The sequence below is a fragment of the Sylvia atricapilla genome, chromosome 6 (assembly GCF_009819655.1).
Source record: "Sylvia atricapilla isolate bSylAtr1 chromosome 6, bSylAtr1.pri, whole genome shotgun sequence".
In the NCBI taxonomy this organism is placed as follows: Eukaryota; Metazoa; Chordata; class Aves; order Passeriformes; family Sylviidae; genus Sylvia; species Sylvia atricapilla.
Window position 1 is genome coordinate 57481376 of NC_089145.1, and position 26637 is coordinate 57508012.

The 26637-nt window shown below is 52.6% G+C and overlaps 1 protein-coding gene across 1 annotated transcript in view; it reads left to right on the forward strand.

Moving 5' to 3' along the window:
• LTBP2 (latent transforming growth factor beta binding protein 2) overlaps positions 1–26403 on the forward strand; it is a 71005-nt gene extending 44602 nt beyond the window's left edge. The window contains exons 9-35 of the mRNA XM_066322057.1: positions 1506–1580; positions 5382–5504; positions 5970–6134; positions 6935–7165; positions 7688–7710; positions 9410–9449; positions 9856–9939; positions 10939–11064; positions 11241–11369; positions 11781–11900; positions 12812–12931; positions 13151–13273; positions 13459–13584; positions 15915–16037; positions 16338–16463; positions 16561–16683; positions 16913–17044; positions 17991–18116; positions 18876–19019; positions 19294–19485; positions 19613–19693; positions 20307–20435; positions 20652–20792; positions 21038–21205; positions 21699–21962; positions 22191–22340; positions 25516–26403. Of these exons, the coding sequence (XP_066178154.1) occupies positions 1506–1580; positions 5382–5504; positions 5970–6134; positions 6935–7165; positions 7688–7710; positions 9410–9449; positions 9856–9939; positions 10939–11064; positions 11241–11369; positions 11781–11900; positions 12812–12931; positions 13151–13273; positions 13459–13584; positions 15915–16037; positions 16338–16463; positions 16561–16683; positions 16913–17044; positions 17991–18116; positions 18876–19019; positions 19294–19485; positions 19613–19693; positions 20307–20435; positions 20652–20792; positions 21038–21205; positions 21699–21962; positions 22191–22340; positions 25516–25682 (3551 nt within the window). The 3' untranslated portion in view covers positions 25683–26403. The remainder of the gene's footprint in view (positions 1–1505; positions 1581–5381; positions 5505–5969; positions 6135–6934; positions 7166–7687; positions 7711–9409; positions 9450–9855; positions 9940–10938; positions 11065–11240; positions 11370–11780; positions 11901–12811; positions 12932–13150; positions 13274–13458; positions 13585–15914; positions 16038–16337; positions 16464–16560; positions 16684–16912; positions 17045–17990; positions 18117–18875; positions 19020–19293; positions 19486–19612; positions 19694–20306; positions 20436–20651; positions 20793–21037; positions 21206–21698; positions 21963–22190; positions 22341–25515) is intronic.
• Positions 26404–26637: the final 234 nt, after the last annotated feature.

Sequence of the window (26637 nt, forward strand, 5' to 3'; positions counted from 1 at the left end):
CTGAGATTGACAGATGCTTCCAAGCACAGTTCATGTCTGTCAGCAGCCCCAAGCCCACAAGCTATGGTGTGGGAGGACCTGAAATCCCACTGGGGTTCTGAGCCTGGAGCCCATAAACCAGAGGGGTTTTTACCTTCCCAGAAGTTTGGAAAGGTACCCAGGGATTCCCAGAATTATCAGGGGCACCCCCATCCCTAACATTCAGATATTTGCTAGCACCTGCTGCCTACAATTCATGACTGAACTGTTGAAGGGGGTAAATAGATACTTCTTTTGTTTCCGAGGATCAATATATTCATGGAAAACCTTGTAGCTTCATTTAATATACCTGAGAAAACCAGATTTTCTATTCTCCTTCCTGGTACAGGCTGGTAGTAATGTGTTCTCCTGTCTTTTTTTCCTAAGCATCTTTATCTTAGGAGGCTGGTCTCTACTTTTGCCTTTCAAGAACTGTCCTAGAATGACTTTAAATTGCTTTGTAGAGCTCAAACGTTCAGGACAAAGAGTTATGGACAAGCTTGCTCTCTGCCATCAGAATATGTTCCTAAACCTTGCAGGCTTTCTTTGTGGTCTTAAACTTTGCAGGCTCTTGCCAAGCATCTCCTGCTCTAAGGATGGTGTCAATTTGTTCCTGGTTCTCGAAAGCTGCCATGTGTAAGAAATCTGCCAGGACCTCGATATGACTATTGCCATGGAGGGTTTGCTATGTATGACACCAAGGGGTGAGCTACTGATGCCAGGCAGGAGAAATTAAGAGTGGTTGGAATATGGCTGGGCAGTCACCTAGCTGCTGCATGCACTCCTTGTTCCCAGCAAAAGATTCAGAAAATTAAGAAGAAAACCCACCCTGGGAAAATCCCAACTTTAGGCAAAGTACCCTTCTTCCTACCCCACCCCATGCTTAGTCACTTCCCAACCCATCCACTCAGATTCCCTTTTCCTTGCTCCAAAATTCAGTGCCTAAATTTGACTTCCTAGGAATTTATGGGCCACATTTTACTTGCCTTTAAAAATTTTGGAGAGGTTTAATTGTGCGTGTTATAGAACATTTTGAAACCCACAAAACTATTTTAAGCAGAAATCTGAATTTTTCTTTGATGAGAGGGATTGGGGCAGGAAATCACATGCAATATAAAAAGAAATGTAATAAACAAGGCCTGAGCTGTTATTTCAGCAGCTTGTCAAGGACCTCAGCCATTCTTTTCACTCTGATCCCCCTTGTCATGTGCCACCTGGCTATCCAAACTGGCCTAGAAGGAGACAGAGTGACACAGTGGGAGAGGCACAAGCAGCACCTCTTGGTCACAAGTTTGGCACTTGCCAAGAAGCAGAAGATGCTGCATGGATAATGTGGCTGCTCTTTCCCTCTGCCCTGGGAGTCATCAGAAGCCCATCCAAGGCAGGCCTAGGGACCCTTTCCCCTCTGGAAGGAAAGCAGAGAAGGGAGGACACTGGTGGCTGGCTCTACTGCTTGTGTCCCACACTTTTTTGCTTTTTTTTCCCAGCACACCCTGTGATTGAGAATGGACAGGTGGAGTGTCCCCAGGGATACAAAAGGCTGAACCGGAGCCACTGCCAAGGTAAGGATGCTGCTTTCATCTGTCTCTCTCCTCACATTCACTGTCAGAGTTGAAATTATCTACACAAAATACATTTATCTAAATGGTATAGCTCTGCAAAGAATGTGACTAATAAAAATCTCCATGTTTTCATCAAGAATGAAAGAAAACAGGTAGCACAGGACTACATGACTCAGCTGACAAGCACAGTGAGCACACAGGCCAAGAAAACTGCCCTGTTAAGGACCTGTGTTTATGCTCTGCTAAGTGTGAGTGTAAAAACACTTCTTCCATGGTCTGAAGCAACAGAAATTCTGTTGCCTAGAAATATTTGTGAAGGTTATCAGCTTGTTCATTTGTTCATTTACAAGTAGGAGAGTACCAATTTGAACATTTACAAGTGGGAGAGTGCCATAAAAGTGATGCTTTCTGTTCTGACTGTGTCACCTGTTCATGCTGCTAGGCTCCCCTGCCTGCCCCATGCTGCAAGGATCAATCAACTTCTCACTTCCATGGTCCCTCAGTTCCACATGAGGAAGACACCATCTCTCCCCTTTTCTCTCTGGTTCATGTTTATTTGGCATTTCTAGGACCTACACTGCTTGTGTTTTTCTGTGCTCTGACTAAAGAGGGATTTTATTGTTCTCTTCTTGTGATCCCTGATAAACTGAGAGGTGTCATCTCAGAGATGCAGCAGGGAGGAAATGCAGGGCTGGCAATCCAATGACTCATCTCTTTTAGCTGGGATTTTCCACCATGCTTACTTAATTAATGGTTCAACCTCCCCGTATTGTCCTGAGGGAGAACTTTTAACAACACAACAACTATTCAGCTTGGTGCTCAGATGTCGTCCCTTATGTGGCCACAGACAGTGCTGTCATTATGAGGAGCTACCCAGAGACATCAAACACGAGTTGGAGGAACAAAGATGCCGGAGGCACTCATATCAGAAAGCAAAAAAGAGATCTGCAATGCTGCTCTGGATTTCTGTCCCCTGTGGATCAGGGAGGAGCAGAGGGAGATGACAGTGTGGATTTGGCTAGGAAGATGTTTTTGCACAGGAAAAAGCATGAACCAGAGATTTATGGCTCTGGATGCTCCTTTGTAAGCTGGACTGGAGAAGTTCTGTTCTTCAGACCCTACTGCTTCAAGGTGCTATTCCCATTTCTACCGTTGCAGCAGAATGTGTGTCAGGAAGCCTTAGCACCTGGGCTAAGGCTCTGGGCACACTTTATGGCCCAGAGTGAGCAATTTGGCAGACAGATGTAGGAGAGGCTACATGGGGCCTTCTTTTGCCAGCCCAGGTGGGAGGGGAGACTACCTGGCTTTGCAGACTATTATTAAAGGTTTGTGGCTGGAGGAGGACCCTGGCAGAAGCCCACTTTCCTCTGTTCAGTGTGGACAGAAAGGGCTGTCTCTAGTGCCTTCCAGCAGAGTAACAAAGGGTTCACCTTTGCAGGGTCTCCTTTCCTTTCCTTACTGCATTCTATTGAGCAGAACAAGGCTGCAAGGAGTCTGAGCTGAGAGTGCCTGTCAGACCCCAACAGGGATCTCCCAGTGCTGCTGGGACTAGCAGGAAGGATGGCACTGGAAGAGATAATTCGGTTGCTAGACATGAGGAAAAGAGGTCCTGGAGGCTCAGGGATAGGGAGGTGTGCATGCAGAGCGGTCACTGCACATGACACACACTGGCATCTTGGTGTCCATAAGTCCTAGAAGACCATATGAATATTTGGTGTCTGTTGCTGACCTGAGTTCTTTCTGCTGACCAAGCACTGGGGTAAACCAGCCTGCACCTTTCCCCCACAGGCTCCCTGACTCTGTGTGGCTGTTTCTGAGGAGCATTGGGCAGACTTGTGTGGGGTGGGAAAAAGCAGCTAAGACAGCATATGGATCTCAGTTTGTAGTCCCTGAGGCCTCTTCTTGTGGGCCAGCCCTAGCCCTGGCATGCTCCAGGGGGTAGGAGTGTGCAGCTCTGAGCATACCTGCCTGCTTCCATTCCCAGTGGGGACTTCCACTGTGGCTGACAGCAGGATAGAGGGGGTTAGGATGAGACCTGGATGTGGCCCTGTTTTAAACTAAGCATATAAACGGTAGCTTTTGGTCCTTGTTTGTTTTGTGCTCTCATTACTCCCTTCAATCCCTTTGTTGATATGGAGTCAAACACTTTGTCCAGTCTGGTCTGTCAGAACAACATAACACTCTGACCATACTGTGGAGTGACAGGGATGAGTCACAAGGCTCCTCCAGAGAGCCCTAATGTCATTGTTGAGTGGGGTTCCCAGCATATTTGGGGTTGGTCACTGGTTGCTGTCATGAACTCTGTCCTGTGCTTGGTACAGAGCAGGAAGCACTACATTGTGCAGCCAAATCCTACTCTTCCCTGGCCTTTTGCAAATTCCTGTAGAGTTGGTACCCCTGATTGACTTAACTTCTGTCCTGGTCTTCATGGCCCTTGTATGTCTCAACTGTGTATGGAGCAGCTGATGGGATGAATGGAGGAGTTTAAGAGTAGAGGACTGGGGACAAACTCTGGGTCATTAAGTCTGAATTCCAGCTATCATTCCTGGCTGTGTGTCTCACACGACAGACCCCTCCACCAAACAGTACTGCTTTGGCTCTGAGGAATAAGGTAGTGCTGGGAAAGCTGTTCCTGGGTCTTTGACCCTATCCATTTTGAAACAGTCCCTGGAGCACCACTGGGTGCTCTGAGGGCACTTGAGGTCTCACGAGGATCATTCACACTGGCACTGGGACTGCCTTGTGTCTTTGGCCTAGCATCATATTGGCATTTCTTGGTCTTGGCAGCTCTGAGCTGTCCTGTGAGCAGTGAGTGGGCCCAGAACCCTCTAACTGATGGCTTCTACCTCTTAGCCTGCAGTGTATGTTCCTGTGGTTTGTCTCAGGGTAGCAGTGAGGTTGCTCCCAGTTCTGCTGCTCTGTGTCTCATCCAGTTCTTCCTGCACTGCTTGTGCCTCCTGACACAGCACATTTCATCAGCATTCTGACATTTCTGGACCAAGCTCTTTAGGGAAGATAGAAAGCTACATTATTCCATGAAGACACCATCCTCCTTACTCTCCATCTGAAAACTGCCCTCAGCTCCCCTTAATGCACTTTTCTGTCTTGTCTGGCTTAGCTCATACATTCTTACATGGTGCTGTAGGAAGGTCTTTATTGCAGGCCAAATGGATGAGCCCAATGGTATTTCCCTAAGATTAACCCAGCTTCCTTCCCAAAGACTGTGTCTGATGAGTGCTGAGTCAGGGGCAGAGGCAAAATTTGAGGCAGGGCTTGAACACGGTGAGTTCCCACTTGCTCACCCTGCTCTTAGAAGAAGGTGCAGTGAGCCACAGCCTGGGCCACCACCCCTCTGCCTCTGGATGGGATCTGTCAAAGCCCTCCCTGCAGGCTGGCACTGAGCTTCTCAACAAGGATCCTCCATGGATGACAGGTCTATGCAAGCAGTACCAGGAATCAGGAGAAAGGACAGGACTCACCATTCCTGGCTTGCAAACAACCATGACAATAGTGACCCTGACAGAGTGGCTCACCGTAGGGGCCACATCTGTTCTCCACAAGGACCAAAAAGCAGAGCAGTCATCCACAAGCCATCCTGCAGCTGCAGCAAGCAAGTTTTGCAGATGTGAGACTACTGTCACCACAGAGATCCCCACTGTGCTGCTTGGTGTGGAGACTGCCTTGGACACCAGCCCAGCTGAGACCCCTTCAGTTCGCAGCACCTGAATGGGAGGCACTGGGTAGGGAGTTTAGCTCACTCTCAGCTTCTTCACATCTCACAGGGTTCTCTTCTTCCCACAGATATCAACGAGTGCTTGATGCAGGGCCTCTGCAAAGATGCCGAGTGCGTGAACACCCGTGGCAGCTTCCGTTGTACCTGCAAGCCTGGAACCATGCTAGACCCATCCCGTAGCCATTGCATCTGTAAGTGCTCCAGGGAACCCCTCAGTCTGCAGAGGGACCTGGGCAGGACCCCATGGCTGAGTGGAAGCTACAGTGGGCTTCACATTTCCTTTCGTTGTACCTGAGTTGTGTTGTTCTGCACTTGTGTGCAGAATGTGTCCCAGTCCTGCATTATCATTCTCCATGGACATTGCATAGTCCCTGCAGAGGCTGAAGGGAATGTGCATGTGGTGTGGCAGCAGAGGACACAGCCCCTGGTATGAGAGAGCCCCCACATGAGCTGGATTTTCTTGGGGATGACCCTGTTGGGGGAAATACCAAAAGGCTGATGGCCAGGAGGTGTCCTGGAGAGAAGACAGGGCAGCCCTCGGGCAAGGCTGGGAGGCACAGGCAGAGAAAGAGCCAAGGGATAGAGCTGAGTGTCCGCCGTTCTCTGTCTGGAGAGCCCGGGGCAGCCCCGGCACTGACGCGGCTGTTGTGTTGCAGCGGACAAGGCGGTGTCCATGGAGCAGGGGCTGTGTTACCGCTCGGCCGCCGATGGAGTGTGCTCCTTCCCCCTCTCGCACCGCATCACCCAGCAGATCTGCTGCTGCAGCCGCGTCGGCAAGGGCTGGGGCGACAGCTGCGAGGAGTGCCCCACGCCCGGCTCAGGTGAGATGTGCCTGCTTCAGCTTTGCTCGGCTTAGACTGGGGTTTGGGTTTGCCCGAACACAGACAGCTGCAGGACCCAGAGCTGAGCAGTGCAAATGCTGTCCCGTGAGATGGGTACAGAACCCAGGAAGCAGACCCGGATAATACTGGAAAGATGGAGAAGTCCCTGATGGGAAACCACTCTGTACCAGAGGGAGAACAGAGCCATGTCTCTGCCTGGCTTTATTCAACAGCCCTTTTCTCTCCTACATCTTTTGCTGAGAAGAAAGGCAGGTGAGAATGAGTTTGAGTATCTCAGCATGGGATTGGGTGGAAGGGAAAGCACAGATATCCTCAGGGACCAGCAAAATGTTCAGGTGGTTTGTGCAGAGTATCTTGAGTGATGTGCAAAGTGCTCAGTGCTGAGGTACTCCAAGTTTGGTTTTATCTGCTCCCTTGCTCAGCTTGGACCTTCCTGTGGCATGGTCTCTTTCTAGCAGTACTGACCATGGGAAAGGATCTCATTTTGGGGGTCTGGGAATGCCTGTGAGAACCCTACCCTGCTTTGTGAGCACATTCCTTCTGCTGGAAGCATCCACCTACTACAGTCCAGATGTGTTTCTGTAAGAATTTAACCCTTATAAATTACAGAAAATGATAGGACTGGGGAAACTGGCACCTGCATTCACATATATACCTGTCCATCTTCACTCCTTTATTCCACTGTCCCACTGTCATGTCTGGGTGTGGTAAGCCAGATGATCCCTCCAGCAGCCTCCAACCTCTGCTTTCTAAAGTTTTGATTTGATTTTCCTTCACAGAGGCCTTCAAGGAAATTTGCCCAGCGGGACATGGCTACACCTACTCCAGCTCTGATATCCGACTGTCAATGAGGAAGGCAGAGACAGAAGAGCTGCCCCTCAGCTTAGAAGAGCAAGGGGAGAAGAGCAACTGGACTTTGGACTGGACAGTGAGGAGACAGCAATTGCAGGACAACCTGCGTGGCAGCATCCTGGAGGCATCCCTCTACCCTGGCACCTCAGCAAGACAGGGTAGTGTTGGGTCTACTGCTTAAAGCTGCTCGATCTGGGCCCCTAGCAAGGGTGGAAAATTTCTCAGGTCCCGCCATATACATGGAGGGACCTCTGGCTGAAAAGGGCTCCCTACATCTGTATGACTGTAGTGTTCCTGAGGCATGAGGCACTAGGTCTTCAGGTCTTTGGAGAGAAGGTTGAGTGTTTCAGGCTCCTGCAATTGCATTTTGGCAGTTGGTGCTGACTGACCAGGCTGCCTCCACCAGGACCTCAGGTCTGCATGGCAAGCCTGGCACTCCAGTCCAGCTGGAGGGCAGTGTGACCAACTGCTTGTGCCAGTATTTGCTAGAGCAGAAGTTCCTGGGTTCTGCACAGTGCCAGCAGTCCAGATGTGATGGCTTTGGGAACAAGCTCTTGCAGACAAGTGTGAGGGTCTGAATGGCAGTGTCTTAGAGGTGGGGTGAAGCTAGGGCAGTCAGGGTTTGGCAAACATGCCTATCTGTCTTCTCTCTACTCATCATGCACTGTTTCCTTTTCCAGGTGAAATTTCTCCTGCTGTGCAGGTGAGTAAGGTCTGTCTTGCTACAGCTCAGTGCATCTGTGGCAGCTGGATGGGCTGGAAAGTGGCTGTCATAGAAATTAACTAAAAGAGTGGAGATTTAGATTAGATATTAGGAAGAAGGTATTTACTGTGAGGGGGGTGAGACACTGGAACAGATAGCCCAGAGAAGTTGTGGATGCCCCAGCTCTGGAAGTTTTCAAGACCAAATTCAATGGGGCTTTGACCAATGTGGTCTAGTAGAAGGTGTCCCTGCCCATGGAAAGGGGGTGGAACTAGGTGATATTTAAGGCCCCTTCCAATCCACATCATTCTATTATTCTATTCCTGCTTACAGTCTTGTACTGTTCAGCCAGGCAGGTATGTGAGTTGTGGCTCCAGCCGTGTCTACACTGCATCTCACAGAGACTGAAGCTCTTGACAGGAGGGATTATCCATGATGAACTCAGCCCTAAAGAGCAAAAGGGTGAATTACAGCAAGACTCTATCCCACTATAAAAGGACATCATGGAGAATTGTGGTTTGAATTTGTGGTCTATGCTGCATATTCAAGTTTGCTCTGCTTTCACTTACTTCAGTTAATACCAGCTGTACTTACACAGCTGAGGTGGGGGCACTCACTGTCATCCTGGCCTGGCTGTGGGGCTGATGGGCAGCAGGATAAGAGGAACTGCTGTAGTCATGTTTGGGCGTGTTTCTTTCATGGAGCCCAGTGTCCTGCTCAAGCCCAGCTCACAGCCAGCTCTCCCTGTGTTGAGGTGGGTGCAGCAGAAACACCACTGGAGTGGTCAGGGCAGGAGTCTCCAACACTGGCTGTGTGAATTCATCCTGTCTGATGGAAGCAGCCTAGGGACTGATTTTCTGCTAGGCTCTCCTAGGGCTGTGTATTTTTATTTGAGTCTCACTTGAAAAATGTGTGCCTCTTCATCTGTACTGTCAGTAGAGGTTTGGCCATCTCTCTCCTGAGCATATCTCTCTGTGCCCTCTTGCTATACCAGCTCATCCCTCAGACAAGTGCAGCACCTCTGAGGGAAGGGACAGTACTGCCATTGTCACTGCTTCATAAACATGAAGTGACTTGGCTCAAGTACATGTGAGAAATCTCAAGACAGGGCAGAAATTTGAACTAAGGCTTCCAAATGTGAAGTCTGGAACTTCCATTGTTCAGCTGCCTGTTTTCTTCATCCATTGTGGAAAGCTCCACAGAGCAGAGACTCAGGAATCAGGTTGTGCTCCAACATTTCCTTTGGCAGCCATAGGTTGGCCTGGAGGGGATGCTGAGAAAGAGCTTCTAGTACAAAGCACCCTTCTGGTAAGGGAGTACTGTTGAGGCAGGTCAAAGCAGCAGCTGTCCTCAGCCCTCCAGAGCTGCTGGTGACAGTGGCAGTATTTACCATGCCTAGATGACCTTCCTGGCCACCTTGAGGAGGTGCCTGCCTGGTAGCAGTGCCCTGGTCTCACCTGCACAGCGTGTGCTGGCATGGCCCCTGTGGGTGGCCCTCGGGGCATGGCCTGAAGCTGTGTTTTGCCCAAGATGATTGTGCTTAGGACAGAGTGGCCCTGCCAAATGCACCCAGCTGGGGCAGCTTCTCCTAGGATGGCAGTCTTGGGGAGAAAGAGGAGCCAGGAGGTGGGTGGGAATATGTCACAGGGGTGCTGCATCCCAGTTCTGTGCAGAAGAATCCTGTGTTTCTGTCCCTCAGGGAGCTGCTGATGCCACTGCAGAGCCTGCCATACGCAGAGGTGAGTGCCAGGCTGGCGGGAGGGCAAGTGCTTGTGAGGAAGAGAACGGGACAGTGAGGAAAGTGGGGAGACTGGGAGCTGTCTTTTCTGCATGGCAGCCCCCAGTGCTGGGCAGGACAGGCTCCTGGCTGGGCTGGCTGTGAGCAGCACAGAGGACCCCTATCACACTGGGTGGCTGATGTGGGGCTATAGGAATGTGGGGTATAGGAATGTGGGGAGGTGATGAATATCCAGCAAGCTGACAGAGGCTGTGTTAAATAATAAGATGATAGAGCTGCTGCAACCACCCTGCAGCCTCTTTTGTTCTCTTTTGATGCTGTGTTTGCCAGAACAGCCAGCCCAGGTTACCCTTGGGTGGGCATCTCTACCTCTACCTTAACTTACCTCTTTTCTCCTTTCACGGCAGAGGAACAGGAGTTCTGGCATGGTCCTCGCCAGCCTGGCCCCACTACTGCCTGGGATGCTGCTGCTCCAACACAGGTGCCAGCAGGTGTGTGTGTGTGTGTGTGTGTCTTGGGGTTTGCCACTTCTCGTTGCCAGCACTACAGCGAAATTATGCCCTAAGCTCTGCTCAGAGGCTCTCTCCCTTAACCAATCTGTCTATCTGCCCCCATGCCTCCCTCGACTTCCCAAAGAAAAGTCCCTGACCTGCCACTCTTGTCCCATCCTGGGCCCATCTGCTGCCAGCCAGCCGTGGGGAGTCACAGGAGGGAAGCTGTATGGGGAATAAAGTGTTCAAAAGCCCTGAGCCCTTCCCTTGAGCGGCTGCCGAGCAGGGGAATCACGCACCCGCTCCGGTGGCTCCGGCCCCGTGCGGCGAGAGCTGACTCATCGGGAGGGGGAGCGCAGGGGGAGGCATGTGGCTCCCGGGGCGGCTTGTTTACTGCGCCGGAAACAAGGCTACTGTTGTTCCAGGGTTGCTTAAGAGCCTGGGAGTGTGGTCCCTGCCCTGTGCCGGGGGCTGGAGCACCTTGGGGAGCAGGCCTGGCTGAGGCACCTTGCTGAGGAATGCGTCTTCCTCAATAGCCTTTTGTTTGGGGCTGCGCTGCCCCCTCACTCCCCCCCGGCTGGCTTTGTGCCGAGGGGTGTGTGGTGCCTCACTGCCCCTTCACTGCGGCCTGTGCTTGGCTCAGCAGGGTGGTGTGAGCCGGGGGGACCCTGCTGGCACCCCCAAAGGAACGCCATCGCAGGTGGCAGGCTCTGCTGCCAGGGTTAGTTCAAGGCATGGGGCTGCGGTGCAGGTGAGCAATGTATGGCACTGAGGCATCCCAGCTCAGGCTGCAGGAGCCCAGGGAGATGCGAGGGTTTGCTCTGTCCTCCCTGCTGGCCCGTGGGTGTGAGCTGCCTAAAGCAGAGGAGCAGGCTCAGCATCACTCTCCAAGAAGGGAAAAAGCAACCTCTCTGGTATGGTGCTGGGGACACAAAGCAGACATTAGATTCTATGCACCTTTTTGGTGCTGCTCCCAAACCCTGTGCTCTTTCCTCGCAGCAGTCAGTGGCTGTGCCTCCTCACCCCTTTCCTGCGGAGCTGGTGCTTGTGTTCTGACCCCAGAGGGATACAGCTGCTTGTGCCACCCTGGTTACACCTTGGACCCCAGCCGCCTCCACTGCATCGGTAGGTTGGCAATTGATGGTCTGAGCCTCAACAGCCCATTCAGTGCTTCTGTGTAGGGGAAGGTCTTCTGGCAGCTCTGCTGAGGCCCTGCCCACCTGCTGCACTGCGGGGCTGGCAGGGAGCTGCAAGGAGCTGCAGGTGCTGACTGCCAGTCTTCCTTCCCTGCCTGGTCGTAGATGAAGATGAGTGTCTGAAAGACCCTTGTGCTGGAAAAGGTCGCTGTATCAATAGTGTGGGCTCCTATTTCTGCCTCTGCTACTCTGGGTACACCCTGGCTGTCTCAGTGGGCAAGCAAAGCTGTGAGGGTAAGTAGTGTTCACCTGGCACAGGACTGCCATCTCTCCAGGGGCTCTTTGTTATCTCACCCTCACGCTGTCTCATGAATGTGCACATACACATGCACCCATGCACACACATGCACACCTGCACATCCTCCCTTCCCACGGGCCTGCCCATCGACAGCTTGATCCATGGGAATCACTCTCTCCTGCTTGCTCAGGGATAGGACCTTGCCCGTGATGATCCAGGCAGGAGTCAGTGATGCCTTGATCACTGCTTCATGGCTAGGGGAATGCTGGGGCAGGTGGGGATGGAGGAGAGCCCAGCACAGATCCCTTGGGTAGAGCCAGCTGCAGAGGGAGCAAGTCCTCTCCTGCACCCAGCCTTCCTGACACTGGTGGGGGAAGATCCAAGACTGTCTCCCTGTGTGTTGCCAGACCGAGATGAATGTGAGCAGCCTTCTATCTGCCGAGGACAGCGATGCATCAACACACCGGGCTCCTACCACTGCCAGTGCAAGGAGGGCTTTGCCATGGGCCCCAGAGGACAGTGTGAAGGTAATGTTTGCTGCTCCCAGTTTCCCTGCCCCTCCAACCTACCCTGTGTATGGCTGAACGCTTCCTTTTCTCATCACTCTGTGTCTCCTCCTGCAAGGGAGCTAGGACACCCCCACATTTGTCTGCCCTGTGCCCTCCCCAAGGACTGCCTGTCCTCTCTGACTGCAGGAGGAACAGGGCAGAGGGAAGGGATTTCTTCCAATTTCTCTCCCATCTCTCCATGGAGTTCCTCAGACCAGCCCATTCCAGCTTCCCATTATGGAAGGACATGCCTATATAATTTCATGCCTCCTTGGCTTTGTCACAAAACTGTCATGCTGGCAGGTGGACTGCAGGGAGAGCAGGCTGCAGAGACGGGCCACTCATCCCCACTGCATCCCATTCCCATGACCTGGGCCCTTCAAAGCTTTCACCCTTGTCAACATATGATGTGTTTGATCAAAGATTCCCCTTTCTCAGTAGCTCATCTCCATCATAGAGTGGGAGGCTACTTTAGGAGGCAGTACAGGAAACAGGGCATGCACAGAATGCTGTTTGCACACAGCCTCCAGAAAGCACTTGCCTTAAGGACAACTGAGCTGGAGGTTACATCCTAATCATAGTTATGAAATGTCCTGATGAGACAGCCCTGCACAGATGTTCCCTGATCCCTTTCTCTGCCCATGCACATTCCTGGCCTTGCCAACACCCTGCAGCAGTAAGTTTAGCTGCTGACTTATGTCAGCCCTCAGATGTGGGTGTAGGATCCTGAGGGATAGGTGGGGCCATAAGAAGTTTTGTCTAGGCCCTGGCAAACTCATCTCAACTCCTATTTGGTATCACTGTGCCCTGGAGGGAAACTCTGAGGAACCAGCTGGAGAGGATACAACTGTTTACCTTTGGGAGCCTGAAAGAACTGTGTTTCTTGGCAGATGTCAATGAGTGCGTGGATCCCAGCTCTTGTCCCAGTGGGAGATGTGTCAATACACTAGGATCCTACAAGTGTGTCAGCTGTGGGGTTGGCTACCGGCCCAGCAATGGAAGATGTATTGGTGAGAAATTTGGGCTGCCCCTGGGCAGCACCCTCGACCCCCCTGGCAGTGCTCCCTGTAAGCCTCAAAAGGAGCAGGAGCACTGGCAGCATCCTTCTCCTGCAGTCAGCCAGCCTTCTTGGCCAGGGCATATTGCAGTCATACCTTGTGTGGAGGGAGCACCTTGTGTGTGCCCTGAGCACCCTCCCATGGCATGTTACCTTCTGCTGTATCACACAGATGTGGATGAGTGTCTTGTGGAGGGGACTTGTGCTCATGGACGGTGTGTTAACCTGGATGGCTCCTTCCGCTGTTCCTGCTACCGGGGCTACGAGGTGACACCTGATGGGAAGAGCTGCCAAGGTACCAGGGAGCCATGTGTCCAGACACTCTGGATTGTCACACATTCAGTCCAGAGGGTTCCCTGAACACTTGGCTCTGCCTGAATCCTGATCACCACGCTGGCTAATTCCTAGCACATATTCCCCTGCTCATGGTTGCTCTGCATTTTTTCCTCTTATCCCACTCTCCCTCATGTGTTTATGCAGACATCGATGAATGCGTAGCCCGGGCTACCTGTCCCTCTGGACTCTGCCTCAACACTGAGGGCTCCTATTCCTGCATGTCTTGTGACACTGGCTATACTGTCTCCAGAGATGGCAGCATTTGTGAAGGTATCTGTTCCCCAGGAATAGAGCAGTGGGTGCTGGAGGAAGTGAGGGAAGAGACATTGCCATAGCTGGGTTACTGGTGGGGCAGGAGGACTTCTTCAGCCTCAGGGTCCTTTTCCAGCTCTTTAGCTTCCTGTTCAGCAGAGGGCATGGAAGGCAGTGAGCAAATGTCACTTGGAGCAGCAGGAAGGTGATTTTGCTCACACAGGAAAGGGATGGGGGAAAGGACCCATGGACTAATGATGATCTAGAAGATGCTGACAAAGGCCAGAGGAGTACCGGAGGCCTGGAAACATTGGCAGAGTTGTGTGTCTTATAGTTCAGAACTGTGTGCCTGGGAGGATGTACTTCAAATCTAGATCTTTCACAGAAGGAGAAACCTTGGGTCCACAGCCCATGGAAAGACTATGGGCACCCAGGTTGCATCATTTTCCCTAGCCCCTAGTATAACTTGGACGTGTTTAAAAGGAAAAGCTTAGATCAAGGTCTCTGCTGTGACAGGTATGCTGGTGGAGATTTAACAGCAGCACTGATTTGTGTTGGTTGCAGTGCTGAGACAGGAGAGTGCTCAGTCCCAGCTTTACAGCTCAACTGCCCCAGCACAAGCAGGAAAACCCCCTCTCTGATGGCTGACTCTGGGGGATATCCTGGGCTTGAGATGGCTTGATGCAAATTCCCTTTTTGGAGCAAGGGAAGGGAAAGGGCAGAGCTGGCAAAGGTATTTGTTTAAAGAATGGCCACGTGCTGAGAATTTATCTCTGGAGCACTGCAGAGCTCTGCAGCCTGCACGTAGCTGGCAGATGGAAGATCTTGCCTTTGATGTGACTCTCAGAAGGATCCCCCTGTATGAGGGCCTCCAGGAGGGGAGGAGATGGAAGTTTTCCTCCCTTAATTCTCCTCTGTTTTGATGCCTGAGAAAGCCGGTGTAGAATGAACTTACTTTGCATTTGATTTTTTGGGTATGATGGAAGAGCCGTGGTTTGATGCCTTACATCTGCCCTCCCCTTTTCCCAAGTCTCCACATGAGCTGCCCCATCTCAGCCACCTTGCCCCAGCCATTTCCAGAGGGCATCTTATCAGGGTTTGATATTGTTTGGGTCACACTGACCTAATGGCAGGATGGCATGTTCCTCCCTGCCTTGGCTGGTGGCCTTGTCTGTGGATTGAGGCTTCATATTTGAAAAATGATAAGGGTTTTGTGATAGGTTTTTTGTAAATAAACTAGGTCTAGGTTTTGGTTCCTCTCCAGAAGGATTCAGTGATACTGCTTCTTGCAACCTTTTGAGACTGAAAAGCTGGGAATCCTGCCCTGAGGTGGTAGGGAGCAATGCACTTTGTGCCTGTGGTATGCCCATTGCTCTGCAAAGGGGAAAGTGTTCCTCTCTACCCTCAGGAGCTGCCAGTCTCAGGGCTTTACCTCCTGTCAGTGCAGTGTTCTCTCAGGCTCAGGCAGTCTGCTGGCATCTTGCAGCCCTCTGTGTAAGGGAAGGTATCCCTCTTTCCTCTGCTGTGAGCAAAATCCTCAGAATGCCAGCAGATTCTGGCCAAGGCCTGGGAGAGTTAGGTGAGAGGGTTTGTGGAGAGATCTGCTGTTGGGTAAGAGTTGTAGGCCCCTGGACAGCTCTTCTACGAGAAGGACATTGTAGGCAAGTCTGGCAAGTGAGAAAGCAGAACCTTGGAAGGTAGGGATGGTGCTGCATTGCTCTACTTATATTTGCGCTTGTGTAGTTGGCTGAAGAGAGGATTTGTTAACAACTGTGACTCTGCACTGGCCTCTTGGTGGTTGTCGTACACAGAGCAGAGTTCTGCTGGAGACAGACACTGGGGTTAGCAGTATCCAGTCTAAGGCTGGAGGGGACCTCTGGAGGTCATCTCATCCAACACACTGCTCAAGCAGAGCCACTAAGAGTTGTCTGCCCAGGACTACATCCAGATAATTTTTCAGTATCTCCAAGAAGGGAGACTGCACAGTGTCTTTGGACAACCTAGGCCAGTGCTCTGCCACTGTCACAGAAAGAGTGGTCAGGCAGGCTCTCCTGTATTTCAGTGTGTGCCCCTTACTTTTGGTCCTGTCACTGGGCACCACTGCCTTGGTGCTGGGATAGTGTTTTGCTGGCGCTATGATGGAAGGGAGGGAAGAGTCTGGGCTGAATCTGAACACCCTGGTAACAGGGGAGTCTCTACCCTCTTCTCATTGTGATGGGATGTTGTGGGAGGACAGCTCAAACCCACTTTGCAGGCCAACAGCTGGGTGATGCTTTTGTGGATGAGGATCCTCCCCAGTGGTGGAGGAGCTGGGGGCTCACTCTGTGCTATGCCCTTCCTCTTGGCAGATCTGGATGAGTGTGAGGACCCTGCCGTTCAGTGCCTGGGAGGAGAGTGCAGAAACACACCAGGTTCCTATGAATGCCACTGCCAGACTGGCTTTGAGCTTATCAATGGCACCGTATGTGAAGGTATGAACCCCACCCATGCAGCCCTATGGGTCCAGTACATACTGGATCCCCCTTCTTTCCCAGCAGGGAGGATGCTGGTGCCAAGGCAAGTGATGTCATAAGCATGCCACATCCATAAGGCTGAAGTCAAATTCAGGCTCACCATGGACAGGGAAGATCTGTTTCCATGATGAGAAAACAAGGGGCTAGGAGCCCTCTGAGGGCTGCCTGTAAGAGACTGGGAACAGAGAATGCATGTGGCTTTGATGAAGGAGGTACCCCAGGGCTGGGTGCATGGTCCTGATTCTCCTCCCTCTGCAGATGTGAATGAGTGCCTGAACAGTGAGATCTGTAGTCCCAATGGTGAATGTCTCAACAGTCATGGATCCTACTTCTGCATTTGTGCTGCTGGCTTCTCAAATGTGGCTGGTGGAATCAGCTGCCAAGGTGAGCTGTAGGGTGGCAGGGACATACCTTAGGTCCTGCCCTCTGCTTCCTGCCCTGCTGTGAGATCCAGGCTGATGTTTTTGTCTTGATTTCACAGATGTGGATGAATGTGCAGACAAGTCCCTGTGCTCACAAGGCCAGTGTCTGAACACGGAAGGCTCCTACAGATGTCTGTGTGAAAATGGATTCAAACACTCCCAGGAGACTGATGATTGCGTGGGTGAGAGCTCATTGCCGGGGAGATCAGCCTTCCAGAGTTTGAGGGGATGAATGAAGACAATGCAGGGGGGAGGGCAGTTCTGCTCCCAGCACGCAAAGTTGCTGGTGACTTATTAGGAGGACTAGCACTGGTTCAAGGCCTCTGGCCAGCTAAAGTGGACCCAGTTTCTGCATTGAACAAGCAGGGTCCCCATCTGACCATCCTCATCCCCTTGCTCTCCTCCCTGCAGATGTGGATGAGTGTAAAGAATATGGGGATGCCATCTGTGGCACATGGCGGTGCCAGAACAGCCTGGGCTCCTACCGTTGTATCATGGGCTGCCAGCCTGGCTTCCACTGGACCCCCTTGGGTGACTGCATTGGTGAGTACAGCCCTGGGTCTCCCTGGCAGGAACAGGCTGGTTGTGGGACATCTCTGCCAGAGGCGCAGGGGAGAAGGAGGAGGAAATGTGTGGCTGCTGGAGAGGCAGATAATGCTGAGAGTTTGTTTTCTTGGCTGCACTGCCTGCTTGCGTCTAGACTTCTCTCTTCCTGGCATCTGGAACAGACACTGCATTGTGCTGCTTTCCGCTTGGGGAGAGTCCTGGGCAGGTTACAGCCATTCCAGGCTTGGGGCTGGACCGCAGTTCCCTGTAAGCTGTGCTTGCTGGGGCCAGTGCCAGTCACCTGCCTGGCAGGCCTGGGTGAGGGGAAAGGCTGCTGGTAAGAGTGCATGCTAGGCTGGCGAGTCTGTGTTTGAAGCCCAGGCTCCAGAAAAGGGAAAAAGCAAAGGGGTTTTTGTAGTTTTTGAGGCTCTCCCAGCTCAGGGAAGGTTGCAGCAGGGAGGAGCTGCTGCCAGCCACTGGGCTCTGAGCTGCACTAAGACTCAGCCTTTAGCACGTGGAGCTGCTTCTGGCCTTGGGAACCATGGGCTGTGGACACATAACTGCTCTGACTGCTCCAAGAAAACTTCCATGCAGCAGCTGGAGCTTCTAAGCTCTGTGTCCCTTCACACCTCTGCAGGAAACTGCTGCCCTCAGTCGCCCCTGCCAGTCACCTCCCATGCTTCCCATCAATTTCCCATTCCCGCCCTGCCCCTATTGCTCTATTCACATGGCTTCTTTGTGGCTCACAGTGTTGCAAGAAGCTTCTCTTAACATGCACACTCATAGCAAGGCGAGTGACAGGAGCAGCCAGACCCAGCCCTTCACATCAAAGGAATGCCTGCCCCAGTCCCAGATCCTGGGGTCAGAGCTGAAGGGCCTGAGTAGGGGTGTCCACTGGGAGAAGTGGGTTCGAGGACAATTCTTGGTTTTGGCTTTGTTGCAGACATTGATGAATGTGCCAATGAGACACTGTGTGGGAGCCACGGCTTCTGTGAGAACTCAGATGGCTCCTTCCGCTGCCTCTGTGACCGTGGCTATGAGAGCTCACCTTCTGGGCACTACTGCATTGGTGAGTCTGCCAGGATCACTCTGCCCTTCAGGAAAGGAGAGCCACTGGCAGATGCCAGGCTGGTGTCCCTGCTGTGTGATGGCTCCTAGATCACAGATGGGGACTGCACTCACACTGTGAGAACCACACACATGGACAGGGCAGCTCATGGAGTCAAAACCCCTTCCCTTATCACAGCAGATCTTTGGGATTGCAAAGACGAGGCTCTGAAAAATGAGTGTTTAACAGTGAACGTGGAGCCCTTTTCTGTCCAGGTGGAAGGGAGGTCCTTGGGGGATGGAGGCACTGAAGGTGCTAGAAAGGTACTTTAATGGCTGCCTGTTGAAAACAGGCAGGTGTATTACAAGGAAGAAAGTTTTCATTGTGAAGACAGGCAGGCAATGGAACAATTGCCTGTGATGGCTATGCAGTTGCCGTCCTTAGAGATTTTAAAGACCTGACAAAAAAAAGCTCTGAGCAGCCTAGTGGGATCCTGTAACTGAGTAGGGAGTTGGACTTGAGTCCTCCAAGCCTATATGATTCTGTGATCCAGCAACCCACTGGATTTCAGCAAGCTGGAGTTCAGGCTCTGAATCCACTAAGAGCAGGGCACGAGGCTCCTGCCAGACTTCTGTTGAGCCACAGTGTGAACACAGTTTTCAGCTTGTCCCTAGCACCTTTTGTCTCTCTGCTGCAGGGTAGCTTCATGCTGCAGACAGAGCAGAGGCTGCCCATGCAGAGGCAGGCTCCTGCTGCCCACTGCTGCCCCTTGCTTTGCAGATGTGAATGAGTGTGAACTGATGGTCGCCGTGTGCGGAACTGCTCTGTGTGAGAACGTGGAGGGATCCTTCCTGTGCCTCTGCCCCAGTGACCACGAGGAGTATGACACAGAGGCAGGGCAGTGCAAACCCCGAGCTGCTGTGGGTGAGTAGACAACTGTGATAGAGCATGGGTGGCAGCTAGAGCAGGAGCATAGTAGGCCTGGCTGGGGTGAGATAAAGATGAGGGGCTGACAGGGCTGTACAAGCCTCTACGATAAATGAGCAAGATTTTGTCTGGGGAGAGTTCAGAAGCCTGAAAGCGAGGACCTGGGAAGGCCACACCGCTGGGGATGGGTGTACTCTGGGACCTTCAAGGTATGGGATGCTGCACTGGGGTGCCAAGGGCCCCATCCTGTCCTTGCTCTGCTGTCTTCTAGAGGGGTCCAACACACACACAGCCCACCTCTCTGATGGCGCAGAGCGCAAGCAGTGTTACTACCACATCAGTGACGTTCGCCTGTGTGACAGTGTGCTGGCCAAGAACATCACCAAGGAGGAGTGCTGCTGTACTGTGGGGGCAGCCTGGGGTGACAACTGTGAGACTTATCCCTGCCCCATCCCAGGCACAGGTAGGACTGTGGCCCCACCACACCAGGCAGGGCCACTGCTCTGGTCTGCCCACCAGCTCCACCTTGATTGCACTAATGAATTCCTTCTTTTCTTTCCATCTCCCCTTGGCATCTGTATATTGGTCAGTGGAGTACCAAGAGATCTGCCCTCTTGGGAAGGGCTATATTCCCCAGGAAGATTTGCTCTCAGGAAAAGTCTCTTTCACAGGTACTAGCACCATTTTCTTTCATTTCTTCCAGGGGATAGAGGGAGAGTACTATGTAAAACATTGTGTGAAAATGCACTGACAGAACTATCTCCCCAGGCCTGTTGTGGGGGATGCTAACATCCTGCTGCTGTTCTCCCCATTCCCAGAAAAATCCCAGATTGCCAGTATTGTTGAGCTGGAAGTGCCCCTCTCTTCAGTCCTGCCTTGTTGCTGGCAGTGATTCTTTCTTGGTGCAAGTCTCTCATTATGAACCAGGGATGTGAGCCATTAAGACACAGCTCTTCCATTTACTGGTCAGATCTCCCAGTGGCCAGCTCATTCAGTCTTTGGCACTTCACATCCATGGGGGTCATGTACTTAAGAGGCACATGAATTTCCTATTTGTGAAAGTCTCCTGCTCACAGCATCCCTCCTCTTGCTCTGCCCGGGAGTGCTTCTCCCTCTGCTCCCAAGCATGGAGCCTGTGGGAGAGGTGGGGGGCTCACTCAGGGACCTGTCAGCAATCCAGGCAAGATGCTGTGACAGCTTTCTGCAGGTATATAGCACCCAGCCCACCTTGCTTCCATGGCTCTGCTTCCTGAGACACTTGCCCTCCCTCCATCCCTCTTTCAGACATGGATGAGTGTGAGATATTTGGCTCAGAGTTCTGCCGCAATGGACAGTGTGTGAACACGGTGCCGGGCTACAAGTGCTTTTGCCGTACAGGATACTTCTATGACTCCAGCAAGCTTGAGTGTGTTGGTAAGATGGCCTCAAAGAGCAGTGGACACCCCACTGTGCACGGGGGAACATGCATGCTGCTGTACCCAGACTTGCTGGGCCAGGCTTCCTGGGATCCTCCTGGGGAAAATGAGAGGGGGGCCTGAGGCCCCGTGAGGCCCCTGTTTGGGCAGGGAAAGGGTCACATTGCTCCTGTCTGCCAGCCTGAAACACTGCCCTGTCCTTGTGTGTGGGCAGATCAGGATGAGTGTCAGAATGAAGTGTACTGCATCAACGGCGAGTGTTTGAACACAGAAGGCTCCTACCACTGCTTCTGCAGCCTCCCTCTTGTGCTGGATGCCACTGGCAACCGGTGTGTGAATTTCTCCAGCAGGGCAGGTGAGCCTGATCCCCCACTGCTGCACACCTTTGCCCCACACACCCTGCCCCATTGCTGGGTCCTCTACAAGGGAGCAGTGGGTGGGGAGCTGGTGTCTGGCTCAGGTGTGTCAGCACCAGCACAGGCTGCAGCCAGGGCAGGGAGGGGGCGGGAGCTGGGACACATGGTCATCTCTCTTGGGACAAGACGTACAGGCACTCTTCTGGATGATCTGCATGGCATCCTTTGCTTGTGTCACTCACAGATGGCTTGGAGGAGTATGAAATCCACCTGGATGTCTGCTGGCAGACCGTTGCTGACTACATCTGCCAAGACCTGTTGCATGGCCAGCAGACCACGTACACTGAGTGCTGCTGCCGGCTCGGCGAAGCCTGGGGCCAGAACTGTGCCCTTTGTCCCCACAGGTCCTCTGGTAAGTTGGGCAGCATGGGCAAGCATCTCCCAGCAGAGAATGCGCTGGGCTGCTGCTTGTCATGTCATGCAAGTCTGCTGCATCAGGTCTCTGCATTATTGGGGCCAGCCCAAGGAGTAGGTAGCCCCACACACACTTCTCCAGGTCTGAGCTGCAAGAGTGGGTAGAATGCACCTGAAATTGGTTTGCAGCAAATGCAAGGTACTTGAGGGGAGAGTTCCCCTGTGCGTCTCACTGCTTCTGCACACGTTAGGAGGTAGTGGCCACTGGGGATGGGAGCACGCTGGGAATTGAGGTTCTTGCTGCTCAAGAACCTGTTGGTCCCAGACAGGAGCTAATCTTCTTGACAATCAACAAACTACAGAGCCGTAGCTTTGGAGGGCACTGACTGCAGGCCTGGCTCAGCTGACCCAGTGTGGATGCACACTCTCTAGCCATATAGTGGACCTTGAGCCGGGCTGCACTGACCCTTCCTTCTCCTCACCACCTGCAGCTGATTTTGCTTTCCTGTGTAATGGTGCCAGTGAAGACAGTGAGAGAGGCACTGAGCTCCGAGAAAGACCTAGGTATGAGTACGGACCAGGCTTGGAAGACCCCCACTATGGCCTTCCCAGCCCCTACTACAACTACCTGGAGTCTGAGTACGGAAGCCCCGACGCTGGTTTCCCTCGGAGGGAGCCCAGCAGTGAGTTTCGTGGCAGCCCTCTCCACCATGGCCCAGCGCGGTCTCCACCCCGCTACCTGCCCAGCCAAACTGGTGAGTACTGGAGACACAGAGAAGTGCCTCCCCACCCAGACTGTGTCCATGGGGACTGCCTCGTAGTTCCCACCCTGGCCGGGCTGCTCCAGGCTTGGAGCAAGCTCTGTTCCTGGCTCTTGTGAATCAGTCCTGGCGTCACCGGCACTGTCTTGCATGCCCGATACTCCCTTTGTGGCTGGGCTGAGGCTCTGAACCCTACTCTGAACCCGCCTTGCCGCCCTCCAGGTCTCTACGAGGGCTTCGAGGGGCTGCAGGCGGAGGAGTGCGGGATCCTCAGCGGCTGCGAGAACGGGCGCTGCGTGCGCGTCCCGGAGGGATACACCTGCGACTGCTTCGACGGCTTCCAGCTGGACATGACCCGCATGGCCTGCGTGGGTGAGTGAGGCTCCGTGTGCCCTGGCCGCGGCTGCTCCCTGCCGGTGCCAGCCGGGAAGGCAGCGAGAGCAGCCCCCCTCTTCTTCCGATTCCTTCCCCTGCGGCTGGGAGGGCCCCCGTGGAGGTTCAGCCGGCCGCTTTCTGCTGGCGGCTAGGTAAGAGCAGTTCTGGGCATCATCGAGAGCGGCTGACGTCTCGTGTCTTCTCATTCCACTCTTGTACATCACAAGCCACTGTTATTGTGATTAATGTCTTCTATGTTTGCCAGTGCCCTTACTTTCCACCCTGCCCTATGAGACACAGTTTCTAAATTTCTCTGCATTTCCTCTACATCCATATGCTATGTCTCCGTCCTTTTCACATTATATGTCTCCAAGCCAGCTGAGACCTCAGGCACTCAACAGAGCACATGAAGACCCTCTCTTTTTCCTTAGGCACGACACTTACTCCAGCTCAGGGCATCCTTATTGTACAATGCAATGGTGCAGCTTCTTCATACAGAACCCATGGTCTATACCACCCCAAATGCAGCTCTGCAAAATAGCTGCCTGAGATGTTACTCCCTTTTCTGCATTTGTGCACTGTTTTCCTTTCCTTGGCCTTAATGCTTTGCCTTCAGTGAATTTTGTCTGGTTAAATTTGGAACACTTCTCTATCAGAGTAAGTCTAAACCCTGCAAAGTGCTTGAAGTCTGGCATCACATTATTTTATAAGCATGGGGATTCTTCCTTTGTCCACCTTAATGACAACATTTGCGTGGAGTAGGGGTATGAACAGACCACTGCAGCCTGTACTCTAAAGGGTTTTTATTGTAACAGCAGGTATTGCTAATTGTCTTTGGAGTGCAGCTGTGTGGGCCATTGTGCAATTGCTACAGTCTAATCTAGAGGGAATTTTCTCAATCTGTTTGAGTGTGTCACGTGAGAGTGTGTTGAAATTCTCACCATGGCCAAGGCACATCATATTCACCTCTTCTCCCTTATCTGACAGGCCAGTTATCAGGTCAGGAAAAAGAACCAGATTGGCTTAACGTAATCAGGCCTTAACTGATCTGCACCAGCTATTTAATGATCCTGTTATCCTTTAGAGAGTTATGACCCAATCACTCACAAACCTGAACTGCTTAGGGGTGAGCGGACTGTCATTCTGGGTTTTCCCTTCTCTGTTTTTGAAGATGGTTATGAGATTTATCCTTTGTTGCTTTTCTGAGGCCTCCTTTATGCTTCCATCTCAGAGAGAACTGTCAACTTTTCAGGGACTGTAGCCAGCATTAAGCATGTGAACTTGCATTGCCGTAAACCTTTATGGATGTAACTGCTTTATATCTGATTGTTGAGCCTCTCCATCACAGTGTGGCCTTTCCCTCCCTGTGCTCCTGCACCCTTGTTTAAACACTTCAAACATGGTCTGTGCCCTGTCTGATCACCATGAGTGTTTTTATGATTACTGGAACAAAGCCCATGTTAGCTGTTCCAGCCAACTCGACTGGCTTTTGTTTCCTCTGTTGATAAGAAATAGACTGACATTCCCCATTGTTTCCTGCTAACATATTTATGGAGCCTTTGCTTGTTGCCTTTTCTATCCTGAACCAACTAGCCCTCATTTTACACTGGAGCCTGGTTCTTTTCCTTTCAGTTCTCCCACTTGGTTCTTAGTTATCACCATGTTTTTACCTTGCTGACTTCAGGCCTTAAGAATCCTCCTGCAGCTGCTGCAGCACTTCCTCTCTCACTTACTGATGGCAACAGCTTACCCATGCCCTGTAAGGTGGGCTGTGTGTCCCCACCCCTGCCCAAGTGGGCAAACTCCAGGACTTGGTGCAGACTGCTAGCAACACTACTCTGTTACTTCTGGCTTTTGGGTCTCTCTGGGCTAAAATGTCCTTGTTTCATTTCTCCTCTCAGTTTGGTGGCCAGACCAGCCTGCCTGCTCTTGCAGCTTTTACTTTCCTTTACTTCTGAGGCTGCAAAGCACGTCTCCCTTGGTGTGCCTAATTTCTCCTTACACTTCCAAGCAAAGCCATCCTGTTCATGGCAATGTGTGACCCTGAGGTTTAGTGTGAGTCCACAGTGTCAGTTTAAAAATTGGTTTGGCTACATGTGAAGACTTACCTTGTTCCTCAGGCTCTCTCTTCTCATGTTTCCCCCCTCCATCTTCCTCCTATGACTGCTGCACTTGCTCTTACCTCCCTGAAAATCTTGCTCCCTGGGATTGCACTTCTCTTTCTTTGTCAGATGGCCCACTCCACCTATGCTAGAGATAATCCAAGGTCCCTGGGGTGGCAGAGAACTTTGGTCCTCCCAGGGTCCATCGACTACTGCTGGGGCATTTTCTCTCCCTTGAGTGGTCAGCTGAATCCATCAGCTGCCCCCCACTCCCTGCTGATCAGGGGGGATAGAGTCTGGAGTTTGTGGTGAGAGGGGCTGGGCCTGCCTTGGTAGGTGAGGATTTGGGCTCTGGAGGTCCTGTGAGTGCAAACAGCAGTGCTGGTGTTGCACATGGGTGCTCTGTCCAGCCCATGGCCCCACCACAAGCCGGTGTATCTCAGGCAGGGTGTCTGGGTGAGTACATGTAGCAGAGCAGATGTGTCACAACAGGGCAGCTGCTGTAGGGCTCACGTGCACACTCCAGCCCGATGAGCTGGCGAACTGAGCCCTTTGACACAGTTCACAGGTTAACAAAATAACCCATTGTTTGTGCAGCACGAAGTCCCTCTGTGTTTTGGTCCTGGAGATGATAATCAGCCTCTCAGGGCCACCGTAATTTGCCTGGTTGACCTTGTTAGATCAGAAAAGGGCATCTTCCAAGTCTAGAAGTGGCCTTTTCCCCAGATCTTAGGCTGTTACAACTTGTTAGCCAAAAGCTGCTAACCAGGGGGTGTTACCAGCTGCAGAGCGTCGAGGGGCTCTTATCTGGTGTACATGAGGCAGGGTTCAGTACTGTGCTGGAGGATACTGGGGATGCCACCCTTGGATGCTGTGGATGCTCTGCAGATATGCTGAGGGCATGGGAGGCTGGTGGGATCGCTGTGGACATCCTGAGGGTACTGATAGGAAGACAGGGCAGACAGAACCTGTGTGGGAGGGGCAGGGGGGACAGCAGGGACACAAGGAGATGGCTGTGGGCAGAGACTATTCACTGTGCCACCAACTCAGCCCAATCCTTCTCCTTGCAGATATCAACGAGTGTGAGGAGGTGGGCAGCCCTGAGCCCCTGTGCCGAGGTGGCACCTGCGAGAACACGGAGGGCTCCTACCGCTGCCAGTGCTTGCCGGGCTACGTGGCCCTGGCCCGGTCACACCACTGCGTGCCCCAGACAGCCCAGAACCCTGCAGCTGCGTAGCTCTAGGAGAGCAGGGGCGAGGGTCCTCCCCTGCACGTGGCTCTGGGACCTGGGAGCAGAGAGAAAGGCCTCCCGGGACTGTGGGTGCTTTGAGGCTCTTTGTTCCTTCCCCTTCGAAGTGCACAGCTTCCCCACCACCTCTCTCTATAGGTCAGGGCTGAGCTCTCAGCCTCTGCACCCCTCTTGGCCCTTCCAGCCCCTGCTCTTCCTGCAGCAGAGCCCACCCCAGCCCTCAGCACGTGTCACATTGCCCTGTGTCATGGAGGCTCACAGGACACCTTCCCTTGCTGCACAGCCCCAGCCTGTCCCCCTCACCCTGCCAAGAAAGGGGGGTTCATCTCCCTGCCACTGCTGCACTGACCTAGTGACAAGCCTTACCCACACCGTGGGTGCTGGCCCCACGCCTTGTGAAGTGTCCAGCCCCCAGGCCAGAGCTTTAAGATGGGGTTCTACCCCAGCTTTCTAAAGCTGCTGCCTAACCTTGGGGCATGGGAGAGAGGCCTGAGAGGCCCCAGGGCCAGCTCTCCCTGTGGCCTTTATCCCCACACTTTGTGTCCCATGCTGGCTGGGCAAGGGGAGGGGGAGGAGGTCCAGCTTCCTTTCTGTAAAGTTGTTGATGGTTATTTTTTTTTAACTGAGTCTGCTGGAAACTTCTCTCATGTTGTTAAATAAAACATTTATTTTGGGCCCCTGTGGCTCAAGACACTGGGGCTTGTCAGAATTGTGCTTGTCTTGCTTCTGCCAAGGACAGAACCATCCCACTTGTAAGCCAATTCTTAGCCCTCACAGCTGGCACATAGCTTCCTTCTGCTCCCAAGCCAGAGCAGAGAACTTTGCCAGGCCAAACCCCCAGCCCAGCACCAGCAGCAGGAGCCAACTCCAGTCACTTCGAGACAGCACAGAAGTTGTAGCTCTCCACACCCTGCCTTGTTCTCACACAAAGGGGCTGCAGTTC